The sequence below is a fragment of the Crocuta crocuta genome, unplaced genomic scaffold (assembly GCF_008692635.1).
Source record: "Crocuta crocuta isolate KB4526 unplaced genomic scaffold, BGI_CrCroc_1.0 scaffold124, whole genome shotgun sequence".
NCBI lineage: Eukaryota > Metazoa > Chordata > Mammalia > Carnivora > Hyaenidae > Crocuta > Crocuta crocuta.
In genome coordinates this window covers 8,704,061-8,729,525 of record NW_027551573.1, presented here as the reverse complement: position 1 = coordinate 8,729,525, position 25,465 = coordinate 8,704,061, and the positions used below count along the sequence as shown (strand labels likewise).

Genomic DNA, 25,465 nt, shown 5'->3' with positions numbered 1-25,465 from the left:
AACCACAGCAGTTTCTCACTCCCTCCCTGAGGCCAGGCCCTGGTCCCCTGCCGGCTGCACTCCTTGAACCACACGCCCCAGCCAGCAGGAGATAAATTTGGTTGATTTCTCATTTTGTTTGGGGATGTCTTTCATTTTTCCGTGTTTAGGGTGTCATTTTCAGGATGCTAGTGCCAGTCACAGAATCCCAAGGTTCAGAGTCCTAAAAACTCACCCAGTGCCAGCCCCACCCCCACCCTGCCCCTGCGGCCATCTCACGTGTCCTCTCCGGGCTTGTAAAGTCTCTTGCCACCAGGAATTTGGTCCTTGTATGTGGGCCAGAATGGGTCCTGGCAGCCTCTAGAACCGGGCTTGGCTCTGTCTCTGGGAGTATCAGGACTAAGGGTCTGACACTTGCTTGGGGCATCCCCTCCTTGCTCCACCACTGCTTTGGGGCACAGCTTTGACCAGACCTTCCGCTACACAACAGTTCCTCCTCCATGAATACATTTTATTCAGAGGTGACAGTAAAAATATCAACCCCTGGATACAGGGACAGACACCAGCCGCGCGGGTGGGCCTGGCCAAGCTCATGCGGATCTGAGGTCATGTCGCCTACCCCGGACTCTGGGTAAACGGCCTAAGCTCCTCCCTTCTTTGGGCCGAAGCTGCCTCAGAGCATCCATTCCCCCCTCTCTTCTGCCGGCAGCACCCTGCTTTCCTCGGGGAACAGCTCTGGCTCTGCCGTTCGGAGCACTTCATTTGGCCTGAGCCCAAAGCCATATTCATCAGAGCCAGGAGAGCAGGAAAACCATGGGCCCCAAGGCCTTCGCCAGGGTGCCTGGAGTTAGCCGCACCTGAAGCTAGTGCTGACTGCATCTAGAATTTCTACTGACCTGAGCCACTAAACTCCCCGACTTGGTTTAAACAGATTAGGGTTAATTTTCTGACACCAGCCACTGAGAATCCTGCAAGTAGGGCTTTGAGGCCTCCCCTTCTCCATCTTCCCCTGAACCTCTGTCCCGCCCGGGTCTCTCCCGTAACATGTAGAACAGAGGGAGCGCCTCCCTCATCCTGCTTCTGCTGACGCAGACCCGGAGCACACAGCCATTTTGGCAGGGAAGCCGCGACTCGTTCTCCCCCGGCTCGTACTGCTCACGTGGGTCTCGGCCGGCCCTCAGCTACACCGCAGAGGGAACCACATGGTCCTTCAGCACCAAATCACTACCTACAGGTCCGGTTAAGAACCCCATGGCCAAAGCCAGCGAGGGCCGTGGTGCTGTGAACGGTCAGCTCCAGAAGGGCTGGAACTGTTGACTGTTTCACTCACGACTCTCTGTCCCGTGTCTAAAATAGTTCTGAGCTCATAGTAGGTGATTTAAAAAGTCATCCTATGAATGAATGCGTGCATGCATGCATGCATGCATGCAGGGGATGCTGTGGTTCTAAGGAACACATTTTCTTTTGACCAGTAGTTTGCTTTGTTCTTTTAGGTGCTGGGAGTTGTAGCCAAGGTAAGAGACCCAGGAATAGGCCAGGGAAAGCTTTTGGCTATAATAAAGGACTCTTTCTGCAGAACAATGCTTTCCAGTTGCCCCTTTGACCCCAGAACCAGGTCAGGATCCAGCTGGAGGCTATTCCGATCTTCACCTACCGGCATTTCTCAAAGCTTTTCAAACCTCAAATTGGAGGAAACCAAGATTGATGGCTTTGGAAACACAATTTTCAGGTCTTTATGGCCACCAGAATGAGGAATGCGCAGGCTCACCTCCAGGAGGAAACAACAGGGCCCCTGGTCCCCATGCACCCTGAACGTCAGTGACACACATGGCAGGCAGGGACAAGGGCAGCTGCACTAATGAAACTATAGCCTTGACGGGAAGGGACTGACCAAAGCCCCACGTAACCGAACCTGGGTTTTCTCAGTGACACGGAGATTCGGGAGCTCTACATGTCTACATTATTATTGAAATACTTATAGAATAAAGAAAAAAAAACACCTTGTTATTGGGATTTTGGAAGACGTTGTCCGCACCCCCTCCCTCTCCCTGAAGCTGAGAGTGGATGGCGTGACTTTGGTCACCCTGGGTTCCGCAGGAGCGGGCATGCAGTCTGATTTCACAGATGCTTCTCCATACCATCTGGGCACCTCAGCCACTCAGGCCTCGGGGCCAGACCAACCTGAAGGCCACCCAGCCTCTCTCCACCTGGGCCCCAGGCCAGAACACAATGTCCCGAAGGCCCAGCAGCTGAGGGATGCCCCCAGGGCGTGACTTTCCTTTCCCAGGACTCTGCCCCCAAACCACCAGACAGCAGAGGATGGGGGAGGGGGGGCGTCTCTGTGGGACTCCTAAGGTAGAAGCACAACTTCCATTAAGTTTCTAATTCAAGGGTCAAAGTCACTCCTCCCCAAGAAGCACAGAAAAAGTCCCGTCCAAATGACGTGAGGTTGGTGGGTCCAGCATGAGTCCTCTGTCCATCCTGGTTTCCGCACTGCCTCCCCGGTATTACCAACTACCTCCTAGGGAAGTGCGGGACTTACTGGCTTTACACACCAGCTACGTTGAGAATAAGGTGAGAAGGTGCTGCCCTAGGTGATCGAGGAATCTGTCCCCCTAAAACTCAGAAATGAGATGGCTGCATCCTATCAAGAGCAAAGTAAATGGACTTGACCATGGATAGCCAACAATCTGGCATTGGATTCAACATTATACTTCTCCATATCTGTTTTAACGTTTATTTTTGTGTGAGAGAGAAAGAGAGAGCAGGGGAGGGGCAGAGAGAGAGGGAGGACAGAGGATCCAAAGTAGACTCTGTGCTGACAGCACAGAGCCCGATGCGGGGCTCGAACCCACAAACGATGAGATCATGATCTGAGCTGAAGTCGGACGCTTAGCTTATCCCAGTGAGCCACCAAGGCGCCACTGTACTCTTCCACATTTGCCTGCAGAAGACATCCGTGCTTCCTGGTACCATCCGGGGAGCCCATGCCCGGATCTCAGTCCCAGTGGTCTATACAGAGGTGCCCCGACTCCCATCACCCTGAGTCTAGCTACAACACACGTCTGTCTCCACCCCCGCCTCAGTGACACCTGCAGGAACGAGCCTTGGTCACCGCTGCTCCTTTAGGCGTCAACCTTGGGACTTCTGTCCTGGCAATTGGAGAGAGGCTCCTCTATCTCTACCTCAGAGGGTAGAAGCCTGGAAGCGCCACCCTGCGGCTGAACACCTGGGACGGGGTTTGTAGACACACTGGCTGGCTGCCAGCCTTACTTCTCAGTTCCTTGAGCCAATGACTCTGCTTTTGTTCTGCTTGTTAGTGGGAACTAAGTAGGGAGATAGCATTCACTGAGGACCTACTATGTGCCAGGCAATCCAGAGGCTCATGGCGACTTCACTTTCCAGCTAGATTATACATTCCTTATTAATGGGAACTCTCTCTCTCTCTCTCTCTCACACACACACACACACACACACACACACACAGGCCCAGGCTTAAAGTAGGTATGGTATTACATCTTGCTGACATGACATCTGCCTTCTGGAAACTTCCAAGCAGTAATGGATCACAGCAGGCTGGACCCAGATATACGCATGCAACCAACCTGAAGTCCAGCTTGGGGTCTGTGTTTTCCTCTCTGGACCTTGAGGTCCCGCTGGGTGTACATCCTGGCCCTAACAACAGGAAGCCAGTGGAAGGTTTGGCTGCTGCCGGGAAAGGACTGGAAACCAGGATCCAGACTGCACCAGTCCCAGGCCAGCCCCCTTCACTCTCCCAAAGGCCTCCAGAGTCTCCTCTCTAAGGCTTGTCCCTGGCGGGGTCTGTAGCAGACTCACTCCTGGGGTCAGGTACCACACCTGAAGTCCATTCTCGCCCACCTCTACACACAGAAGAACCCACCTTTGGGCAAATGATTCCGAAAACCATCAAGACAGTCAGGCTAGCTGGGTGGGAAAGAAGGAAAAGATCCTCTCCACTTTGGAGAGAGCCCCCGGAATCCTCAGAACACACACACGGCCACATCTTTTCCCGTGGAAACCAAGAGAGATGTGGATTCTTCCCACCGTGGCCGCTGCCTTCCAGACTGTTAGGTTTGGTGTCCAATTTTTGGAGAGACCTGCAGGCCCCGAAATGTGACAGCAGCGCTCGCTCCACGTAATCAAGTCAAGGGGGACACGTCCTATAAACCCACAGGCTTCACAGGAGGTGAATAATAACACCAGCATCTGAAAAACAACTCCCCTCCGTATGACCTCCAGGAGCCAGGGATCAGCCGCCAGGGCCCAGAGAGAATCACGGTCCCACACAGCCGGCTTCCCAGGCACCTTCGAAGGGGGAACTCAGAGGGCAGGGAGCAGGCAGCTTAGGGAGGGTTCCAATCACCATGGGCCGGCCGGGCAGACCCAGACTGGTGGTTACTCACCCAGCCCATCCTCTCCCCTCCCAAAGGGTAGCACACTAACAGAACAGTGCGCACAGTCAGCATCTTCCAGAGAGGTGTGGGCTATGACGTCTCTGTACATGGAAGCAGCTTTGTATTTTTTCTAGTGTTTATTTATTTGGGGGGGGGGGAGAGGATGAGTGGGGGAGGGGCAGAGAGAAAGAGAGAGACACAGAATCCGAAGCAGGCTCCGGGCTCTGAGCTGTCAACACAGAGCCCAATGCAGGGCTCGAACCCATGAACTATGAGATCATGCCCTGAGCCCAAGTCAGACACTTAACTGACTGAGCCACCCAGGCCCCCTGGAAGCATCTTTTTAAAGGCCCTGGGGAAGCCAGCTATTTAAAGGCCACCTAGGGCATGTCACCTCACAAGTTACAGAATGCTTTTGTGAAGTGAATACCTTCTCCACTGAGTTACCTTTTATTTAAAGAAACAGTTCCTATACTCCCAGCACCCAGAAGGGTCCCTACACAGAGCATGTGCTCAGTAAATAGTTATTCAATGAAGAAACCAGCTCTTCCTTCTTTAGCTCCCCCTTCTGATTATTCATTAATTGAAGACCTACTATGTCCAGGCACGGTTCGCAGAGCCTTTATTTTTGCTCTCTCACACCTCACAGCCCTTGACACATGGCATTGACACTGTGTACCTTACTGCAGACAGCTCTTACCTCACAGAGGCTGTGGCCTCCTTGAGGACAAAATAAGCAAACTTTCATTGAGCACCTACTACATCCTCTAGCCATAGGCCTAGGCCACCCTGAGAACAGAGGAGCACGATGGGCTGGTAAACAGTTTAGTCTTTGCCAGTCTGGTCGGTTAAAAATAGTAAGTGTTTTCCTACGGTTTAAATTTACAGTTCCCCTACTCCAAAGAAGCTTCTTACTCTTCCTAAATGTGTAAGAACCCACTAGCATATCTTTTCCTGGTTCCATTTCTGTCCTTTGCACATGGGAGGTATTCCAAATATCTAAAGCCCAGTGTGGTCCAACCAATCTGGCAGGTGCTGGCCTCAGGCAGCCCAGACTTTGCCCTGCTTTCCTGTTGATTTATTGGTTATTTTCTTAGTGTTGGTAGGAGCTCCTTACGCATTAAGAAAAAAATAGCTTTTGCCTGTGATATGTGTCTTTGGTTTGATTTATTGTGGTTTTGGCAATGCAGAAATGTTTTATTTTTATGTGGTTGAATATTTGTCTTTTGTTTTATGGCTTCTGGGTTTAGGGTTATATTTAGAAAAGGTTTCCCCACTCTGATACTCTTATATTTTTTAAAAACTCACTTATGTTTTCTTTTAGTATTTTTAAGTTTTCTTTTTCTGTTTAGATTTCTGATCCATTTGGGATTTGTTCTGGCATTAGGAGGAGAGAGATCCAATTTCCTTTCTTCGGACAGCTACCACGTCATCACAGTCCCGGTTACTGAGTGATCTCTCTGTGCTCCACTGACACACAAGGACACCTTTCTCATACACTCAGTTTCCAGTTGTATTCAGGTCCCATTCCACTCCCCTTTCCATGCCCTCATCTGTTCCGCACCGCTTAGATTCCTATAGCTTCAGAATGTGTTTTAAAATCTGATTCGGGGGGCACCTGGGTGGCTCCGTCGGTTAAGGGTCCGACTCTTGATCTCAGCTCAGGTCTTGATCTCAGGGTCGTGAGTTGAAGCCCCATGCTGGGCTCCATGTTGAGCATGAAGCCTACTGTAAAACTGAATGAATGAATAAGAAAATTAAAAATATATATATATCCGATCTGGTTACCAGCCCTTCCCGTCATTCCTCTCATTCAGAGGAATGCCTATTTTTCTTGATGAATGTTAGAATTAGCTTGTCCATTTCTAACCAAATCCCATTGTTACCTTCATGGGCTAACATAAAGTTAACGGGTTCATCTAGGGGAAATTGACATATGTACAATATTGACTCTTTCCACCCAAGAACAAGGTCTGCCTTTTCATTTATTGAAATCTCTTCTGTGGCCCTCCATGTTAATTTTGCTTGTTTGTGTGTCCTCTCCAAACAGGAGAAGAATGTTGCTTCTTGGGCTTGTTCCCTGGTCTTTATGTATTCCGTGCCTACTGCGAGCAGGATCCTTCCTTCCTCTGTGTTTTCTAGCTGGATGCTGTTTGCATGCAGGAAAGCTCTTGATGTGGGGGTATTAATTGTGCTCAAGCCCCCAGGCCTTTTGCACTGCGAGACGCCGACTGACACCAAGGCGCCGTGCACGCTCCCCACGGGCAGAAGGCGCCCGCGCCCTGCACCTGTGCACTTGGCAGCGCGTTGCCCACTCCCTTCTGCCCAAATGAAACCAGTACGAGGGGCGCCCCGAGCAATAAGGCAGGGAGGGCCTCCACCCAGGCTGTCGAAGCGAGAGAGGGCCTGAGCCGGCACACAAAGGCAAGATCCCGCCAGCCGGCGGACAGGAACAAGGCTGGCAGAGGTGCCAGCCTTCACGCAGCCCCAGCCCTGTAATTAGGGCCCACAGGTCACTCTGGCCACAGCTGAACAAACCAGGGTGTAATTAACTTTCCACCCGGCTTTTTACACAGCAGCATTTCACCTTCGCCAGAAAAGGCGTGTCTGCCTTTCTGAAGGGGCGAGGGAAACACTCCTCGGTCCCAGTCCTCAGGAAGTGGGGGCAGCCAAAGGGGGAGCAGCAAAATTAACCCACAGGGAGCACATTTTTTGCTGTTGTTATTTGAACAAACCCCTCCCCATCCTTTCTTTTTTTTTTTCAGTTGAGCATTCAAAAAAGCTATGTCTGTCTGATACTTAGTTGGAAATTACTCGCTGTCTCCAGTCTACGTTCTCTGCATGAGCTGTTTGGACCTTGAATCTTAAATCAAGCTCTGTAACCTTCAGCAAGAACCTGTAACTCTCTGAGCCTCAGCTGCCCAATGTGTAAAGTGGGAATGCATGGTAAAAAAATAAATAAAAAATGGGATCTCCCTGCTGGGACGGTTATGAGGACTACGTGGAATCATTCCTTGATCGAACAAGCACATATTAAGCACTACTGGGTGCAAGGCACTGGGCTAGGACATGGGTCTTATCCTCATGAAGCTCAAAAATAGTGGGGTAGACCAGCAGTAAACACATTAAAAGCTATTACAGTGGGGCACCTTGGTGGCTCAGTCGGTTTAGCTTCTGGCTGTTGAGTTTGGCTCAGGTCATGATCTCACGCATCGGGCTCTGCGCAGAGCCTGCTGGGGATTCTCTCTCTCCCTCTCTCTCTCTGCCCCTCCACCCTCAAAAATAAATTAATTGATTAAAAAAATAAACTATGGCCGAATAACTACTGAATCTGATCTGCATTGTGCACTGTGTGAGGGTTGGGGCTGCAGGGAGAGCAGTCAGGGAGGCTGCAGCCCACACGTGGAGCCCTGGGGGGCAGTGGGGACCCCATGTGTTTCAGGCATGCCCCTCTGTGCCCAGTGAGGAGCATGGTCTGAGTCACAGACCAGGAAATGGTGCCTGTAGCCAAGACACCAATGCTCAGCTCCAACCTGGTCCTGAAGGCAATTTCTAAAGTGCCGGGGCAGGGGGCGCCTGGGTGGCTTAGTCGGTTAAGCGCCTGACTTTCGCTTCGGTCATGATCTCGCGGTTCGTGGGTTCGAGCCCCGCGTCGGGCTCTGTGCTGACTGCCAGCTCAGAGCCTGGAGCCTGTTTCAGTCTGTGACTCCCTCTCTCTCTGACCCTCCCCTGCTCACGCTGTCTCTCGCTCTCCTAGAAATAAAAAAATAAATTAAAAAAAAAAAAAGATTAAAGTGCCCGGGCAGGCCTGGGATTGGAAGCCTCCGTCCTTCTAAAGGGACTCCATCTGCCTCTCCCTACCTACCATGAAAACCCAAACGCCACCAATGGTGCTTTTAGCAAAGACAGTAGAGATCTCCAGAAGCCGTCGCATGCCCCGGCCCCGGGGACCTGCCACATTCCAGGACTGGCCCAGTGCACATCCCGGCCGACAGCCCAGTCCCGTCACAAGGAAGAGCATCCCTATGAAAGTCGGATCTCAAACATTACCACAGCACAGATCCAGCACCCAAATGTCCTCAGGCAGTCAGCCTCATTAATTTGGGCCAAAGCCACAGTCAGTCTAAATCACAGAGTATCCTTAAAAGGTAGTATTTGTACCAGAGAGCCGTAAAACATTCCACCTGAATCCAGACTGAAGGTCCGCAGCTGACCTGCTTCAATGAGCACATAAAAAATTGGAATCAGCCCCTGGGTAAATCAAACCTCTCGTACCTGCTTCCATAGTGCCCCAGGAAGTTCCCAGAGATACTTTCTAAAGCAATTGAAGTCCTCTGGGCTTCTAGAAGATGATGAAAAACACCCGCCTGCAACCGTTTATAGGGTCCAAACGTGCTTGGCCAACACTTCACAAACTGGGTCAACGTAAACTTCGGCTCACTCCCTGTTCTGACATCATTCAAGTTAGTAGGGCCTGAAGTAATGGAGACTTTCTATCATCAGTGCAGACAGCCACCAAATGCTCTGGACATTTCCTGGTCTGCCGCCTACAAATGATGCTCCATGAGGAACAGGAAAGCCCATCACAGGCATCAAGTCAGCCTCTGTGAACTCTGTTGTAGGAACCCTAGTCTCCTGACAGACTGGTCTAAATGTAATATTTTTGTAGTATATAGACACAGAACCGGCAACCCAAGTTATATCTGCTTGAGTGCTGCTGTATTAAAAAAAGAGGGATTCCCCTACCCCTCACCCCCAAAAAAAGGGATAATGGAGAAGATCACATCCCGTCATGGGACTCCACTCAGAAAATGTTTGGTAACCAATGCAGAATACAAAATGGCAAGTGCCCCCGATGCCAAGCCCATAAACGTGTGTCACCCTGTGGGCAGGGTCTGGTGGGGAGCAAGGAGGAATCAGTACTGCGGAGTAAGCATCAGCAGAACGGATGGCTCCTTGCTGAACTCACTGTGTGTCATAAGGATGCTGTGTTTGATGCTTTGGACACAAATGAGAGACAGTGAAGCAGAAAGATGGAGAGAAAGAGGTCTGGGTTCTTTTTTTTTTTTTTTTTTTTTTTTTTTTTTTTTTTTTTTTTAATTAAAAAAATTTTTTTTAGTTTATTTATTTTGAGAGAGAGAGAGAGTGAGAGAAGGAGGGGCAAAGAGAATCCCAAGCAGGCTCCGCACTGTCACTGCAGAGCCCGATGGGGGCTCAGCTCACAAACCGTGAGATCATGACCCGAGCTGGAACCAAGAGTCAGACGTGTAGCCGACAGAGCCACCCAGATGCCCCGAGGTCTGGGTTCTTGAAGTTCATGCTTCAACGGCCTCTCCTGGTCCCAGCAGAGCCTCTCCTGCTAAGGAACAAGGGAGAGGGTACCCTCTCAAGCTCCAGGATCTTAGCAAGTGAGGGTTCCTCGGTGCAGAGTCCCAGGGGCCTGCCCTCCCCATGAATGCCACCAAGGCCATGCTGGCGAGAGGCCCCCCACCTTCTGTGGTGAACTTCCCCTCAAAAATCTCCAAACCTCAGCCACGCTCCCAGATTCTGACGGAACAAGGCACTGCCCCAGCCCCACGGCCATAGAAAGACACAGAAAGAGCCAAGAGGCCACCCTGCTAAAGCGGTTTTCAAGAAGAAGCACATTCAAACCGCCCCCCCGCCCCGACACAGCCTACTCCACCCCACCGGACACACCTGCTTGGTGTCTCCACGTTCCCTCTTGCAGAGCATGAGTAGGGACACGGGTTCTTCACACCCAAGGCCTAATTCCGATTCCAGGAGGAGAGGACAGCAGGACTGACAGGGGGCACTGCCCTTAGGCCCCTAATTCGCAAAAGCAGAGAGGGCCCCACCTTCCCTCCAAACGGGACTCGTTTGTTCCCTCAGCAACACCAGCTGAGCGCCCAGGGCCCACCCAGGGCCTGCCCGGCCTCGGCAGAGCGTGGCCATCTCTGAAATGGTCTTTATGAGTCTGTTGAGGGTCCACCTTTCCCTCCAGGGTGACAGAGCGGCCACTCGGCCCACCTGCGTCCTCCCTGGTACAGCGACTGGAGGACCTGGGGCCAGTTCAAGCTTTTAAAGCAGAAGCCAATTTTCACACATCTTCTGCTAAAGTCCGATGTATAAAGACTATTTAACGTGGACAGCTCTGGCTGGAGCGGGTATCAGAGGCCCTCTCAGTCGGACAGGCCCCAGTACCCACCCCAATTGTTCCAGAAACCTCTCTGGGGATGCAGCGGGAAACGACTGCAGATCAGAGAGTGTGCAGGCAGCCTAGAGAGGGACCTGCCTTGAAAAATATGCCCACAATTCCCAATGATTTATCCTGTCACTGGGTAATCCTCAGAACCTAAGACCTGGGGGGAAATTGCTCCTCACATATTTCTTCCACATCAGGGAGACTCTCCCAGACTGGGTCATACCTTTACCGGGCGGTAATGAATTTCTCAGGGATGCTATTAGGCAAGGTCGTTTCCCATACTCTTTTAAGGAATTTCTGACTCCCTTCCAATGCTCCAGGGCTTGGGGATATTCCCGGCTCCCACGTCCCCATGGAGGTCATTAGCGGGGTCCCGTTAGGAAGCAGGCAGGAGTTATCAGTGGCTCTCTGTAGCATCAATAAGGATGGCTGAGCACCCCGTAGACAGAGCCACCATGTTGTCAGGCCGTCTGAGGCTATGGAGAAAAGAGACCACCATTGGGAAAAGAATCCTGCCCAGGACAAGCACAATTATCTACTATTTCCAGCACAGACTCCCCAATATACAGCCTTAAAGCCTCACATTTGTCCTTTTCCTCCTAGAAACACCACCATTCTCGAAGGTATGGACAGAGACAAGACTGTCTCCTTGGTTCTGAAGAATGGCATAGTGAGGGGATGGGTCCTCACTGCAATGGCCATAGAGACCACGAGAAGCAGCATTCCACAGGGGTCCACAGGGCGCCTCAGGGGCCACACGTCAATACTAACCAAGACCCAGGTGCTCTTTTACACTTAGCAAATAAAGACAATCACTTTTCATTGGAAGATCAATTGATTGATTGTTTTCAAAGTCAGTGACAATATTTCATCCTCGTATAGGTAAGACTCCACCTCGGTTCTCGGCTAAATCAAGAGATACACAGGCATCTATTATTTTCTCAAGGATGAGAGTACACAGCCCAGGGTCCTTGAGAGGTCATGGCTCAGCCACCAAATCACTAGGTGACCTCGGTCAGTCACCTTTCCCTCTCAGTGCCTCAGTATTCTCCCTCAGGAAATGATGGCACTGAAAAGCCAATCCCATACATCCCTTCCAGTTCTGATTCTAAGCTTCTAAGTTGGCCATCACCTCTGTCTGTGGTTAAAATACCACAAGTTCTAAACAACTGTCTTTTGGATTGCTTAGCCCCAAAATGTCCAGAACTATAAGAGTCCTCTTGGGTCCACTGTTTTTGGTATCTTCCCTCCAGAGGTTGAGAACAGGGACTTAGTCTAATCAGGGATGTGCAGGTACAGGCGTCACTAGAGGGAAAGTCATAGCTCCCCAAACACTTGGTTTTCAAATTTCTAAGAAGGCATGAAAAGTAGAGGAAGCAAGAATTTTGAGTCCCAACGTACTTCCTACCAGCCAATTTCCCTGACAGGCCCCCCTTTGGAATACTGGTCTGAGATTTTTAGCTCCTTTCCCCCATAAACCAGCATCCAAAGTGTTTCATCAACAGCCACGGTGGAGAGATGCCAGGGATAGCTGTGTAAGGAACACAGGTGCCCTGGACTCCTCCCTCTGGGCTCCTCACTCTGGGCCTGGAAATGTGTCAGTCCCCTACCCCTGGAGCATGGCTGCCACAACCCCACGCAATACACATGCCCCCATTCTCCCACTCCATCCACCCTACGTGACCCAGACACACAGACATACATTACTCATGAGGTCTTAAATTGCTCCTGCAAAACCCTGGCCTTGGCCACCTTCTCTGAGGCTGCCACGACCAGGAACCAGGGCCACGGTCTTGGCCAACTGCAGGTTTGGAAGAACAGATCCCAGCCACCCCCATCCTCCTCAGAGAAGCAAGAGGCCAAGCAAAGAGATGGAACCAGGTGCCTTTCTGCCCATGCAGACATTCTGCCCGTTGGCCTTTGAAATTCTCCCCGGCCCACACAAGCCCTGCCTCGGAACGCACTCCTTCACGCAGCTTTCCACACTTAAGCTACTTAACTTTCCACTAACAACCTCTTAATTGCTGGGTTTCCGAAAGGCCTTCCAGAAATCCAGGGTGCAGGCCCCACCCACTCGTGGCCCACATTCTATAGACTGCAATTTGCAGAGACAGGGCGTCTCCACCAAATTCCTGCCTGCCAGAAAGCTGTTGCTTTTATTTTTAATTTTATTTAAAAGGCAGATACAGGGTACCCAGGGCACCACAATAAAATGACATTAACTGTAAAATTACATTATTAATTCTTTAATCTCACTTGAGGCTTCAAGCTGTTGCTATGTCCAATTATCCGTATAACCACCTGTCAGAATGCCGGGGCTATTTAGCATTACCTCCAGGACAGCGATGGGCCCGGTGGTCCGTCAGGTCTGCCAGACACTCGAAGTCCTGCTGACAGTGATCGCAGGTGTAAATTGACTCATCCTCCATGTCTTCATCGTCCTCATTTCTCTCCTCTTGACTTGTCACGCTGGTCCTGTCTTCCAGCGCGCGGCTGGCTTTCCGATCACACTCCGGCTCCCCTTCCAGGCCTCCTGCCAACAGGAAGAATACAGTCCATGTCAGCCGACAGGGTCTTGGGAAAGGGTTTTCAAAGGATCGCCCAGCGTTTATTAAGATACATTTAATTACTCGACCTCCCCGGGTTCATTATTCTTGACACCTCTCAGTATATTAATATATGGGGGGTTTTGCAGCATGTGGAGCCATAATTCTCAACTAGATTCTTTAATTCTCGGTGCAGATCTTCTAGGGGGATTTCCTGCCATCTTCCCTCTGTGCTAGGATGCTGGGGGCCGTGACCCGTCGCAGAGGTGAAAATGCCTTAGCGTTTTGTCTCCCGAAAACCCAATTCTCTTACACGCTTCTCCAGAGCCTCCATAAGCTGCTCCCACCGCCCCTCTCAAAGCCTTGCAATTGAAAGTGAGGGAGATCCCTTGGCCAAGTTCACCTTCCACACAGGATGTCCCCCAATGTGCTGAGAGTGGCTCAGTTCTTTGCAAAGAGGTCCTGATTCTGGAATCAAGGGACCACATCTGTTTGGGAGACCACAGACAGTCAAATCACGAGCTAACATGTATCTGAGCCCTGACTCGTGCCCCGGGGAGAGGCTTAGGCAGTGAGAGCCAGCTTTGGAATCGTCTGACCAATTTTTTTTTTTAATGTTTATTTATTTTTGGAGAGAGGGAGAGAACGTGTGTGCACACAAGCAGGGAAGGGGCAGAAGAAAAGAGGAACAGAGGATCCAAAGCAGGCTCCATGCTGACAGCAGAGAGCCCGATGACGGGCTCAAACCTGCAAACAGTGAAAAGGTGACCAGAGCCGAAGTCGAACGTTCAACTGACTGAGACACCTGGGCACCCCTCGACGAATTTCTTTAAAATAAATTGCCTGGGGGCGCCCAGATGGCTCAGTTGGTTAAGCATCCAACTTCGGCTCAGGTCATGATCTCACGGTTCGTGGGTTCGAGCCCCGCGTCGGGCTCTGTGCTGACTGCCAGCTCGGAGCCTGGAGCCTGTTTCAGTCTGTGACTCCCTCTCTCTCTGACCCTCCCCTGCTCATGCTGCCTCTCTCTCTCTCTCAGAAATAAATAATAAAACATTTTTTAAAAATTTGTTTAATAGGGGCGCCTGGGTGGCTTAGTCGGTTAAGCGTCCGACTTTCGCTTAGGTCATGATCTCGCGGTTCGTGGGTTCGAGCCCCGCGTCGGGCTCTGTGCTGACTGCCAGCTCGGAGCCTGGAGCCTGTTTCAGTCTGTGACTCCCTCTCTCTCTGACCCTCCCCTGCTCGTGCTGTCTCTCTCTCTCTCTCCTAGAAATAAATAAGACATTAAAAAAAAATTTAAAAAAAAATTTGTTTAATAAAATAAATTACCTGTTCTGCCCTTAGTACTATGCAAGAGGCTAAATTGTACAAAAAAGTGAGTTGATGATCATGATAATGACGCTTTCATTTCCTGTAGTCACTCAGTTTTTCAAACCCCTAACTCAATATGCATAGCCCCATTTCACAGTCTCGCCCTTCCTAGAGCTAAAAGGGGGCTCAAGCAATCGTGTGGTCCCACAGACAGGGACAGCCTTGTTATCCCCATGTCATAGGTAAGGCACCGGGCCGCCAGCCAGCGGGACGCAATATCCCTAGCACCCTACAGTCGTTTAACTCACAGACGTCCTAACTCCTGTCTCGTGCACTTCCTTGCACAGCCAGGGGAAACGGAGGACGGCCTCAATCTGAGATATTAATAGGGTACATCGAGAACTTGTAAATCAAAGTGCAAAAACAGCATGGTAAATGTAACACACAGAATACACCAGCAATCCCAATAAATGTCAGTGGATTAAACTTCCTCATTCAAGTACAGAGACTCGATCTGGAAAATCAAGGCATGTGTTATCCCTTCCCGGGTCTGTCCTGGAAAACAATCCACCCATCCAGAAACTAGCACTGATCTGAATTAAAGAGAGGAATCTCTGTTATGTGTAAAGACATTGATGCAAACACACACGCACACGCAAAGATGCGCGCGTGCCTGCATGGGTGCACACGTGCGTGTGGCATGTAACATTGCAGTTACAGAGAAACCCTTCAGTGCACATCCTTTAAACCCCCGAGGACTAGTCGCCAAAGTCAGAAAGAGAAACGAAGCAAAGAATGCATTCGATTCAAGGTGGAAGCCACAGTCCTATAAATATTTCAATTTAGAAGCAGATAATGTTATAAGGGCTCTATCTCTCCCATCTGCACAAAACTCGCACTTCCAAAAGCACCCGACATCAAGAACCTGCGAACACAAATCAGCTCATCGGAGAGCCAGCTGCCGCCTTCCGTGGCAGGGAACGTAGCACGACACGCTGCTCACAACTGCTCGGAGGCAGTAAAAATCAATGTTTCCATTTGTGGCCCATCAAAACATCTCTCTTCTTACCAATTAAGGGATGTACAATTTTTAGGTTCTTTTATTATCAGAACACGCCAACTCCTGGCAATACAGAAATCCCATTAAAAGCCAGGGACCATATTTATCTCTGGAAATCTGATCGGCTGCTGCGGTAGGGACAAGAAATAGAAAGCAAAGAAATGAGAAATATCATTTGGAGCCTTCAATATTATAAGTCATCACACGACCACAGTTAAACAGTCAAGTGCTCGTCTCTGAAATTCCTAGTTTACGGTCGCTTTCCTTTTAAAAAAAAAATGTTCTTAAGGGGGCGGGGGGGAGAACCATCACTTGAGCTTTATCTACGACACCAACTCTCCAGATAATAAGTTACATTCAGCACCACACTTGTGCTACTTTACTTAACACACAATTTAATAGACATATTTAAATTATCCCCTTGTTACCCTTTTTTTTTTTTTTTGCCTTATTTACTTGGCAGCACTTTCCATAATAGCTCATCTAATCCACAACTGGAACCACAAACATTACAATGCATTTGATCTCTTTAAATCTGGTACATCCTGTTGACTCAGGAGTAGATAAATCAGAATGTCAACTCTTGGGTTTTTATAAGGCAAAAACCCATAAAGTCATCCAAGAGTATAAATCTGTTTTAAGGAACTGTCACCTCCCCTGCCACCATCCACTAATGGGAAGGCAAGGTGGCCGTGCACAGAGGGGCAGGGGAGGGGAGGCGGGCAGAGGTGGGGGACCCACGCGCCGACGTCCCTCAGGACGTCCCTCAGGGTCGCAACGGCCAGCTGGCCAGCCTGCCCTTCAGAGAGGAAAGATGGTGGCCTGAAGAAGTTGGGGAGCAGGACCCTCCTGAAGACCCAGTCCTGGAGGGGCCCTCTGCTGTGTCAGCACATTCTCAGGACCTCAAAACAGGAAGCTCTCCATCCGGCTCAGGCTTTACTCCCTGTAAGAACACTTTCATTGCCCGCAGCCTCTGAACCTCACACTAGGGGAAAAGAATAAATGATGCTATGTTTCCATGTGCAGATGAGGAAACAGAGGCTCTGAGGGGTCATCCAAAGCCATGCAGGGGGATGGAACCTGCAAGTTCTGCTGCGAAACAGCACACCCTTCCCCAGACCCGGGGCCTGTCGGAGCCCTAAGCTCTCGAAGGCTCCGGAGGTGAGGGCTCTGAGGACGGAGAGCTCTGAGGGGGCCCGTCCCCTCCTCTTTCCCAGGCCGTCTCAGGGCAGCTACTCACAAAGCCCCTGGAGATGGAACGAATGAACCTTCCCTCCTCCACTGACCCAGCTCTAGCTGGTCAGGGATGGCCCTGCCTGTCCCGTGTCCTACCTCCATCCAGCCCCCGGAGGCCCCATGAGTCCTTGCCTGAGTGAGCAAGGAGAAGGCAGAGCTCAGAGGCCACCGCTAGCCCTGGGTCCCCATCCCAAGCGCTGCCTCGAGTTTCTGACACTATGATCTCAGTGTCTGCGCCTGAACGACAGGTGGCCCACTGGTCTCTCCAACCACCCCGGCCGAAGGAAGCAAAGTCAGCAGGCCAAGGAGGTCATTCCTCCACAGGGAGGCCTTGGGGGCTGGGAAGGACTTCCAGGAAACGGGCCCTGGAGCCCATCCCCTCTGGGCTCCACCCAAGTCCTACTGGGGGCCGCCTGGAGCAGTGAGAAGCACACCCTGGGAAGGACTAGCTGAGCGGAGCAGGTGTGAACAGGACCCTCTCCCTGCGGGTCAGCAAGCTCCGGACTCCCCGCCAGTTGACAAGGCTCCCCACCTCCCCAGCCTCACGCACCCCTCAGGACAATTCACAACCTAGTTGTTTTCAGATGTGTGCACCTGCCTTTTGGCCAGGAGACCACCAAGAGCAGCTAGTGTTTACAGAGCACTTGCTGCGTGCCAGGAACCTTCTGGAAGGACACTGGTGCAAAGCAAGGGCACCAGCGGTAAGTTTCAAATACAGTTGGTTCTGACCTAACGGCTCTGCTACACGGCCTCCCCACAGTAGACACTCCATGAAAATAATGTTGAGGAACCTGTAAACCCTTTATATCACATGTAGGGTCCTTGTCCCAGCCCTGAAGGTCCAGAAAGGGTTCTGATGGCCTTGCTGATTTATCACTTAGGTCGCAACCACACAGACCTTCTTTCGAGCCCTTGAACTGCAAGCTTGTTCCGCCAAGGACTTCACGCTTCTGTTCCCACGTGAATCTTCCCCCACCTATCAGGGCCCCCTGGCACCCTGAGCACCAATGTCACATGAGGGACACTCCTGCCCCAAAGGGCCCTTCCTTTTGCCACCAGTATGCTTGGCACGATGCTCACTCATGCTTCTGCAGGTGAACTTTTTTCCATCCTGCGGCTCCCTGCATTTCCACTCGCAACACTCGCGTCCCACGTGCTCTGCTGCCGTGAGACCCTGCACTCGCCCATCAAGATGAGGGGTCTAGGGGTGCCTGGGGGGCTCAGTCGGTTGAGCGTCTGACCCGCTCAGGTCATGAGTTCATAGTTCCTGAGTTCAAGCCCCACATCGGGCTCTGTGCTGACAGCTTGGAGCCTGAAGCCTGCTTTGGATTCTGTGTCTCCCTCTCTGCCCCTCCTCTGCTGGTGTTGATGTGCTCTCCCTCCCTCCCTCTCTCTCTCTCTCTCTGTCCCTCTCTCAAAAATAAACATTATACAAATTTTTTAAAAAAAGAAGAGGGGTCTAATTTCCCTCCACAATTGCCCTCTTGGGCTGGCTGGCCACAGGAATTCACTTGATATTAGAAAGCAATGGAAGGAGCTCCCGGGTGGCTCAGTCGGTTGCGCATCAGACTCCTGATTTCAGCTCAGGTCATGATCCCAGGGTTACGGGACCAAGCCCCATGTCAGGCTCTATGCTGATTGTGGAGCCTGCTTAAAAGTCTCTCATTCTCCCTCTACCCCTCTCCACCACTCATACTCTCTCTCACAAGTAAAAAGTAGAGAATGCAATGGAACAATGCTCTGGAGTATCTGAGGCTAGCTCAGAAGGACTGGGTCCTCCATAGGGTCTCCTGATCTCCTGGGACACTACCCAGGAGAACCCAGCTGCCATTCGACAGGAAGCCCAAGCCACAGAGAGAATGCAGGTGCCCCGGGGGGGCTTCCGGCTGCCAGCCATGGAGTGCACCAGCTTGGACGTCCAACCCCGACCAGCCTTCAGATGCCAGCACACTCAATTCCTTTGGCAACAACACAAGGAGCGCCACCCGAGACCACCACCCGGGTCCACTCAGCCCACAGAGCTGTGTGAAATAGGAATCGTTGCTTTAGGCCACTGAGTTTTGGGGTGGTTTGTCACAGAGCAACAGACGGCTGGAATGTTCCCCTACCAGACCACAAGCTCCTTGAGCAAAGAGCTCGGTCTGTGGTCAGTCCTGTCTCCCCAGCCCCTGGCCCAGACAGACACACGGTGGGGGGCTCAGCCAACGTCCAATGAACGAACAAACCGGTTTCAAAGAAACATGTCTCTGAACATCAACACAGTGACGGTAAGTATTATTAGGCTGAACCACGTGAAGTTGCCATCGCCCTGGGTCCTGGCCGCCTCAAATGGCTCCGCCTCAAATACCAGGGGGCCACTCTGCCCTGTGAGCTTCTTCCTCACCTAGCCTGGTGGGCCCTGCTACACCACATCCCTACACCCCACAGTCCCTGAGCCCAAGGTATGGGTTTGGGGAACTTTCTACAAGCAAAGAGAGGCAGTAACAAACCCTGTGGACTCACTACTATTCATCAGAAAGCAAAAATAAAATTTTTTAAAAAAAGAAAAGGGTGGGGGGGGTGCTGGCTGGCTCAGTTGGTGAAACGTGTGACTCTTGATCTCAGAATTATGGGTCTGAGCCCCACAGTGGGTATGGAGATTACTCTAAAAAATAAAATAAATGCTTTTTGAAAGAAAGAAAGAAAAAGAAAGAAAGAAGAAAGAAAGTGGTGAATTGCCCCACCCCAGGCTTAAGCAGCCTCTCTGAGCCATTGCCTGTGAAAAAGGGCTTTCATTCAAGATGATTACACACGAGGGACAGCAGGCCCTGCAGAAAGGGTGTGCAGCAGGAGACACGTGGCAAGAAGAGTGGCCTCACATCCTCTTGAGAGAAAAGGTGGCAGAAACTTCGTCAGGGACAGAGGGAGGTGCTCTGCCTACCCTCGCCCCCACCCCACCCCCGATGGATACCACAGCAGCAGCACTTGCTGGCACCTTCACAGCCCATGCCCTCAAGGTACAGCTGATGTCCCCTCTCTGCAGATGTGGAGGCCAAGGCTCAGCACCACACACCAGTCCTAACACTGGGAAGGGCAGAGGCCGAACTCAAACCCAGGTCTCCTGACTACAGATCTCGACTCTTACCCACTGCATGGGAAGGCAAGAGGTGAATGTCTGTGAGAGAAAGGCCTGAGCAAGGGACAGCTGGCTGAGCCCAGTGCCAGGAAAAAGGAAAGGGGATCAGCCCCAGGGTGGGGGAGGCTGCCCCACAGGCTGCCAGGTCTGGGAAGCGAGCATTTCCTACCTTCTCAGCGAGGCTTCTGGAGCTCATGAGTCAGGCCTGGTGGGCCCTCAACACTCCCAAGGGCCAGCTGAGACAGGCTTAGCCTGAGAACACCAGTGAAGGTCTCCTCCCTCTGGCCCCGGCCCCCCACCAGCACGAGAGCCAGCAGGGACCTCAGTGAGACGGCTGTCCCTTCTCTTCCTGGGGGGCCATGGAGATCAGCCAGCAGGGAGCCCTGGGCACCCTAAGAACCAAGCAGGGACCACTGGGGTTCCGCTTCTGGGGCCCCAGCACTGAGTACCTGCCCAGTGGAGGCAGAAAGCCAGGAGAAGTCCATAAGCCAGAAGAAAAAGAACAAGAGCAGAGCTGGAGAGGCGTGACATATACCAGGGCCAGCGATCACACGCGCCCATTCATTCTTCATTCCTCCAACTAATATGTATGGAGCATCTACTGAGTGCCAGGCATAACACGCACTTATTTGCTAAGACATACAGGGTGTTCCTCGGTCAGGCTTATTCACCCTGAGGGCCTCAAAGCCTGTACAAGGCCTGGCACAGACGGGATGCTCAACAAATACGGGGTTGGTGATGGAATGAATAGAGGAGTCCGTGAATGTCACAAGGGAGGTATAAGTGGCAAGTGCCGGCAGCCTGAGCCAGCGTCAGTTAGGGACCAAGGTCCCAGTCTTAGCTCCAGGACACCCACCACGCCCCATGGGTGACCTTGAGCAAGTCCCTTCTCCTTCCTGCCTGACATTGATTTCTTATTGTCTGTCAAGGGCCTCGTCATGATGGCTATGATAGGTGAGGGCGAGGCTCCCCCGAATGGACAACCATGGATGCAAGGGCCGTGCACACAGCTATGCACCAGATCCACGCGAGGCCAGGAGCCCTGCGAGCGGAGGAGCCCAGAGGCGGCTGGGGCGGGGCAGGTGGGAAGAGGCAAGGGTGCAGGGGAGCAGAGAGAGAGGCGAAAGCGAGGAACGGTGTCAGCGGACCCAGCCCCTGGAGGGCCAGAGTCTGGGGACCGCCTCCCCACTCCTCATCTCTCCCAAGCGGGCTTGGACGGGACCCCCGCAGAAGTCAGAACCACCAGACAGTGAACTCTAGGCGCGTCAGGGCTGGACTGCAGAGCCCTGCTGTACAGGAAGCTGGGGGAACGGCAGTGCACTCGCGTCCAGAGGGGCCGACGGAGCCAAGTCACTGCAACAAAGATGGTCATGAGACAACGACACGCACCAGTGGCAGACAGCTGGAGTCACATTCCAGGGGCTGTCAGGATGACAGACAAGAACGGAAAAGAACCCCAGACTGCGGAGCCAGCCTGTCTGGGTTCAAATCCACATGCCGCCGCTTAAGAGCTGGGGGACCTTGGACAAGTCACTTACCCTCTCTGAGAAAAGTTTGAGGAAGTCAAATTATTTTAACGAGGTAGTCATAAGCCTGATACCTGACCTGCACTAATTTGAGAAAAGTGTTACCACAATTACTATCTTATTTCTGCGGTTATCATCCACACCAATGCATCCAGCATCATGACTCACAGGAGAGCTGAAGATACTGTATCACAAAGAAAGTTCTAGCGGACCTTCACAGGCTCCTGAGGATGGAGAAGGTCCGTGCACCATGCCCACCTGAAGGCACAAAAATGTCCATAGAGACAAGAAATTCCCCTGGACCAGGAGAGGAAAGTCCTGGGCTCAAGTCCAGGCTCCCTCCTTCCACACCCTGTGACCTTGACTAAGTGGCAAGCCCACCTCCTCCAGAAAACACCATGACTTCTGCCGGGGATCTGTCCCGGCCAAGCCCCCCACCCACACCGGGGCAGACAGTGTAGACATGTTTACTTTATAGCTCACAAGCCAGTTTTCCTGCGTTCTCCCCCCTGAACGTAGTTGGGGGGCTCCCAATAGAATTCAGAGTCCAGGAAGGTGTCTACCATTTCCAAAGCATTTTTCCTAGAGCAACATTTTTCTCTAATAGAGAACGCATACTCCATCCTAACAGCCTGCCTATTTCCTAAAAAATGGGTTTTACTAGCAGCGTGCTCCCGAGGGCCGGAGTGGGAGGAAGCACTTCCAGAACCTGGGCGCTAGGTCAAACCCCCTGCTTAACCTCCGCTCGGTGTCTGGGCTCTGCCTATAGAGTAGGAGGCATCTCTGTGAGCACTTTCTCCTGCGCGCCTGGGCTGGTGGGACGGAGGACGGGAGGGGCCCAGCCGGGGCTGCGCAAGGAGCCTGCCAACCCCAATTAGACACTCTGCTTGTGCATCCATTGCTGGCCCCAAATTCCACGAGGCAGCCACTATTTATCTTCAGATTTAAAATATCTGCAGTGCAGGCATCAGGGTAACATTTAACACTCAGCCTAAAGGGTCCCCTTGGCAGCAGAGCTGTAGGCAAATATTTTAACACATAATTTGCTGTCCAAGTTCCGTTTCCTAAATAAGGAAGCAACTTCCGGATGGGGGCGGGGGGGGGGGGGGGCGCCTGTTGCTCCCCTGTCAGCGCTGATGGCTCTGTGAATGGAATTGCAAAGCCACGGTCAGCCAGCCCCTGAACCTGACCTGCATCCACAAGCCTCACTAGGATGCTCTGCCCTGGCTGATGATCCAGGCTAGGGGACGGGGCCGCTCTCTCCACAGGCCCACGGCTGACCACAGAAAGTACTAGAATCTTCCAGAGGATGCCTCTTTAGTTGTCAGGAATTCTAGAACCTGAGCCCAAAATGATGAGCAGTGTAGAAAATGGCAATCCCTTCCCTCAGACCAGATCTAATTCATTTGCATCCCTTACCCGTGGCCCCACAGGGGAGATGTTACCATTACACCTATTTTACAGAGAGCAAAACTGAGGCTCAAATGGATGAGACAGCCTCCCCACTCCCCCCATTGCTCAGCCCATGAATGGACCAAAGCTCACAATTCCAGTGCCCTCTACTGTTGGTACAAATGAGTAGATCGGGTGGGGAGGCTGGGGCAGACAGACACCCACCCAAGGGGGTGGCCCCTGCTCAAATCCTCTACATGGTCACCATATGGAAAAGTGCAGCTGACTTTTTTAAGTTTATTTATTTTTGAAAGAGACAGAGCACAAGCCAAGGAGGGGCAGAGAGAGAGAGAGAGAGAAACACAGAATCCGAAGCAGGCTCGAGGCTCTGAGTTGTCAGCACAGAGCCCGACAAAGGGCTTGAGCCCACGAACCATGAGATCATGACCTGAGCTGAAGCTGAATGCTTAACCAACTTAGCCACCCAGGCGCCCCATGGTTTATTCTGACAGACAGACAGAGAACATGGGCGCACACACACACAAACACACACACACAGAAGAAGGGCAGAGAGAAAGAATCCCAAGCAGGCTCTGCATGGTCAGCTCAGAGCCCAACTCAAGGCTCAGACTCACAAACCGTGAGATCATGACCTGAGCTGAAATCAAGAGCCAGACACCCAGCCAACTGAGCCACTCAGGTGCACCTGACTTTTTTTTTTTTTTCAAAGAAGGAAATCCAGGGGCGTCTGGGTAGCTTAGTCAGTTAAATGTCTGACTCTTGACTTCAGCTCAGGTCGTGATCTCATGGTTCTTGGGTTCGAACCCCACATCGGGCTCTGTGCTGACGGTGCAGAGCCTACCTGGGATTCTTTCTCTCTCCCTCTCACTCTGTGTCCCTCCCCTACTCTCACACACACATACACACACTCTCTCAAAATAAATAAACAAACTTTAAAGAAGGAAATCCATATTTTTATGTGAAATCTCTGGATTTTTAAATGTTGACTTCAGGCTTTAGGAGTACAACACAGACAAACCAATAGGCCTTGGAGGCCTGGATGCAGCCTGGGGGTGGGGAGGGGGTGGCCCTTGCCACGAAGCATGTCCAGCAGGAGCCAGAGACACAATGAGCCCGGGGCAATCTGCTCGGGGCAATCCCCTCACCAGACAGGAAGGTTAGCTGAGCCGTGATGGAGGTGCGGACGTGTCCCTTATTCTTTGGAGACTAAGAACCTGCGTTCAAGTCCACTCCTGTGTGACCTCGATTGCTTACGTTTCTGGGCCTCTCTTTCCTCACCTAGAAAATGAGGATGATTCCACCTGCCCCTGTTCAGGCTGCCCCAGGTCCCTGGCACCGGGGGCCTGCTGGGCAGTGGACTCCCCAAGAGCTGGAACACAAATGGTCCGCACAACAAGTCAGTCAACAAGCGTCTCCTGAGCACCTACTATGCGTCAGCGGCTACTCTCGGTGCTACCCATGCATCAGAGAACAAAAGCAGAGCAGTTTACCAGGGTGAGGCTGACATTCCATCACAAGCACCTTGCCCTTTATGGGGAAATAACTGCAGAACAGATGCCCGACCACCCTCCCGGAGGGCGTTCAACTGCTGAGCCCCACCGGCCGCCCCCAGCCCCAGCCCCCAACTACGATAGGTGAGGAAGGAGCAGAAAGAAAAGATGGTAGGGAAGGAAGGAACGAGGCAGGGGTGGAGCAGGAAGGGGAGAAAAAGCAATCACAAACACCTCCACCAAAAGGGGGAAGAAATTATATTTTTCCAGCGAGTCGTTACCGGTGTCACTCCTCCGAGCCTCACCATCTTAATAACACTGATCTTGCCGCACGCGGTGATGAAGAGCAGTCAGACAAAGCCGCCCTGGAACCATGAAAATTGTGCGCTGCTACCTCCTCGTGACCTCCTGAGGCTGTGACCACTCTGCCCTCTCCTTGCTGTCACGTTCAGTCCACAACAGCCGCTGGGAAGGAGGAGATGGAGGAGCGGGGCCAGAGGCAGGCAGGGGAGGGAGGGTGGCGGGGTGGCGTGGGGAGCTCGATAAATCCAGCTAATTTGTGGCCAGCGCCGTGGCCTGGCACTCCTAATTGCTCCCGGGCCTGGAGCGGGACTCGAGGCAAGGATGCTGGAGCACAAATCACCCCCTGGTGGCCGCAGCAGAAAGAGGAGCCCCTTGTGGGGAAGCGAAGGGGGCAGGGAAGGGCTGTGTACCCCGAAGACAGGACCAGTGGCCAGGCTGAGTGGGCGGCTCAGGGTCAAAGGCAAAAAACACAAGCAGTGCAGACAGAGCCCAGAGCCCTGGGGCCACACCAAGGTCACTGGGGGATCCCAGCAAGTCGTACCCTCCCTGGACCTCAGGTGCCCCCATCTGTAAACGAAGGCATGGGTCGTGGCGCAAGTCATTTTTAAAACAGTGCACCTTAGTGATTCATCACCATGCCAGGGACAGAACCCGATGCAATCAAAGGAAGCCCATTCTTTCTGCTTTAGATCCGGGGACCCCGCAGAGCGGTGCTTTCTGGGAGGAGTCCCACTGTAACACCAGAGCATGTGCGTGCAGAAGTTCACCGAGGGGCTCCTCCTCCCGGTCCACGTCCCAGCTCAGTGAACAGTCACCCCCATGCGGCCGGCCCCCCCCATGTGTTCGGGGCGCTCCCTGGCACTCCCCCTTTC

At 52.2% G+C, this 25,465-nt stretch overlaps 1 protein-coding gene across 2 annotated transcripts in view; it reads right to left on the bottom strand.

Annotated features, from left to right (window-relative positions):
* Positions 1-25,465, bottom strand: part of ZNF423 (zinc finger protein 423) — a 325,192-nt gene that overhangs the window by 203,127 nt on the left and 96,600 nt on the right. Inside the window, exon 3 of one of the 2 annotated variants that reach the window (XM_077751410.1) lies at positions 12,929-13,129. In XM_077751410.1, the coding sequence (XP_077607536.1) occupies positions 12,929-13,025 (97 nt within the window). In that variant the 5' untranslated portion in view covers positions 13,026-13,129. Of the gene's footprint in view, positions 1-12,928; positions 13,130-25,465 lie in introns of those variants that run through there. The other variant, XM_077751409.1, reaches the window with a different exon arrangement.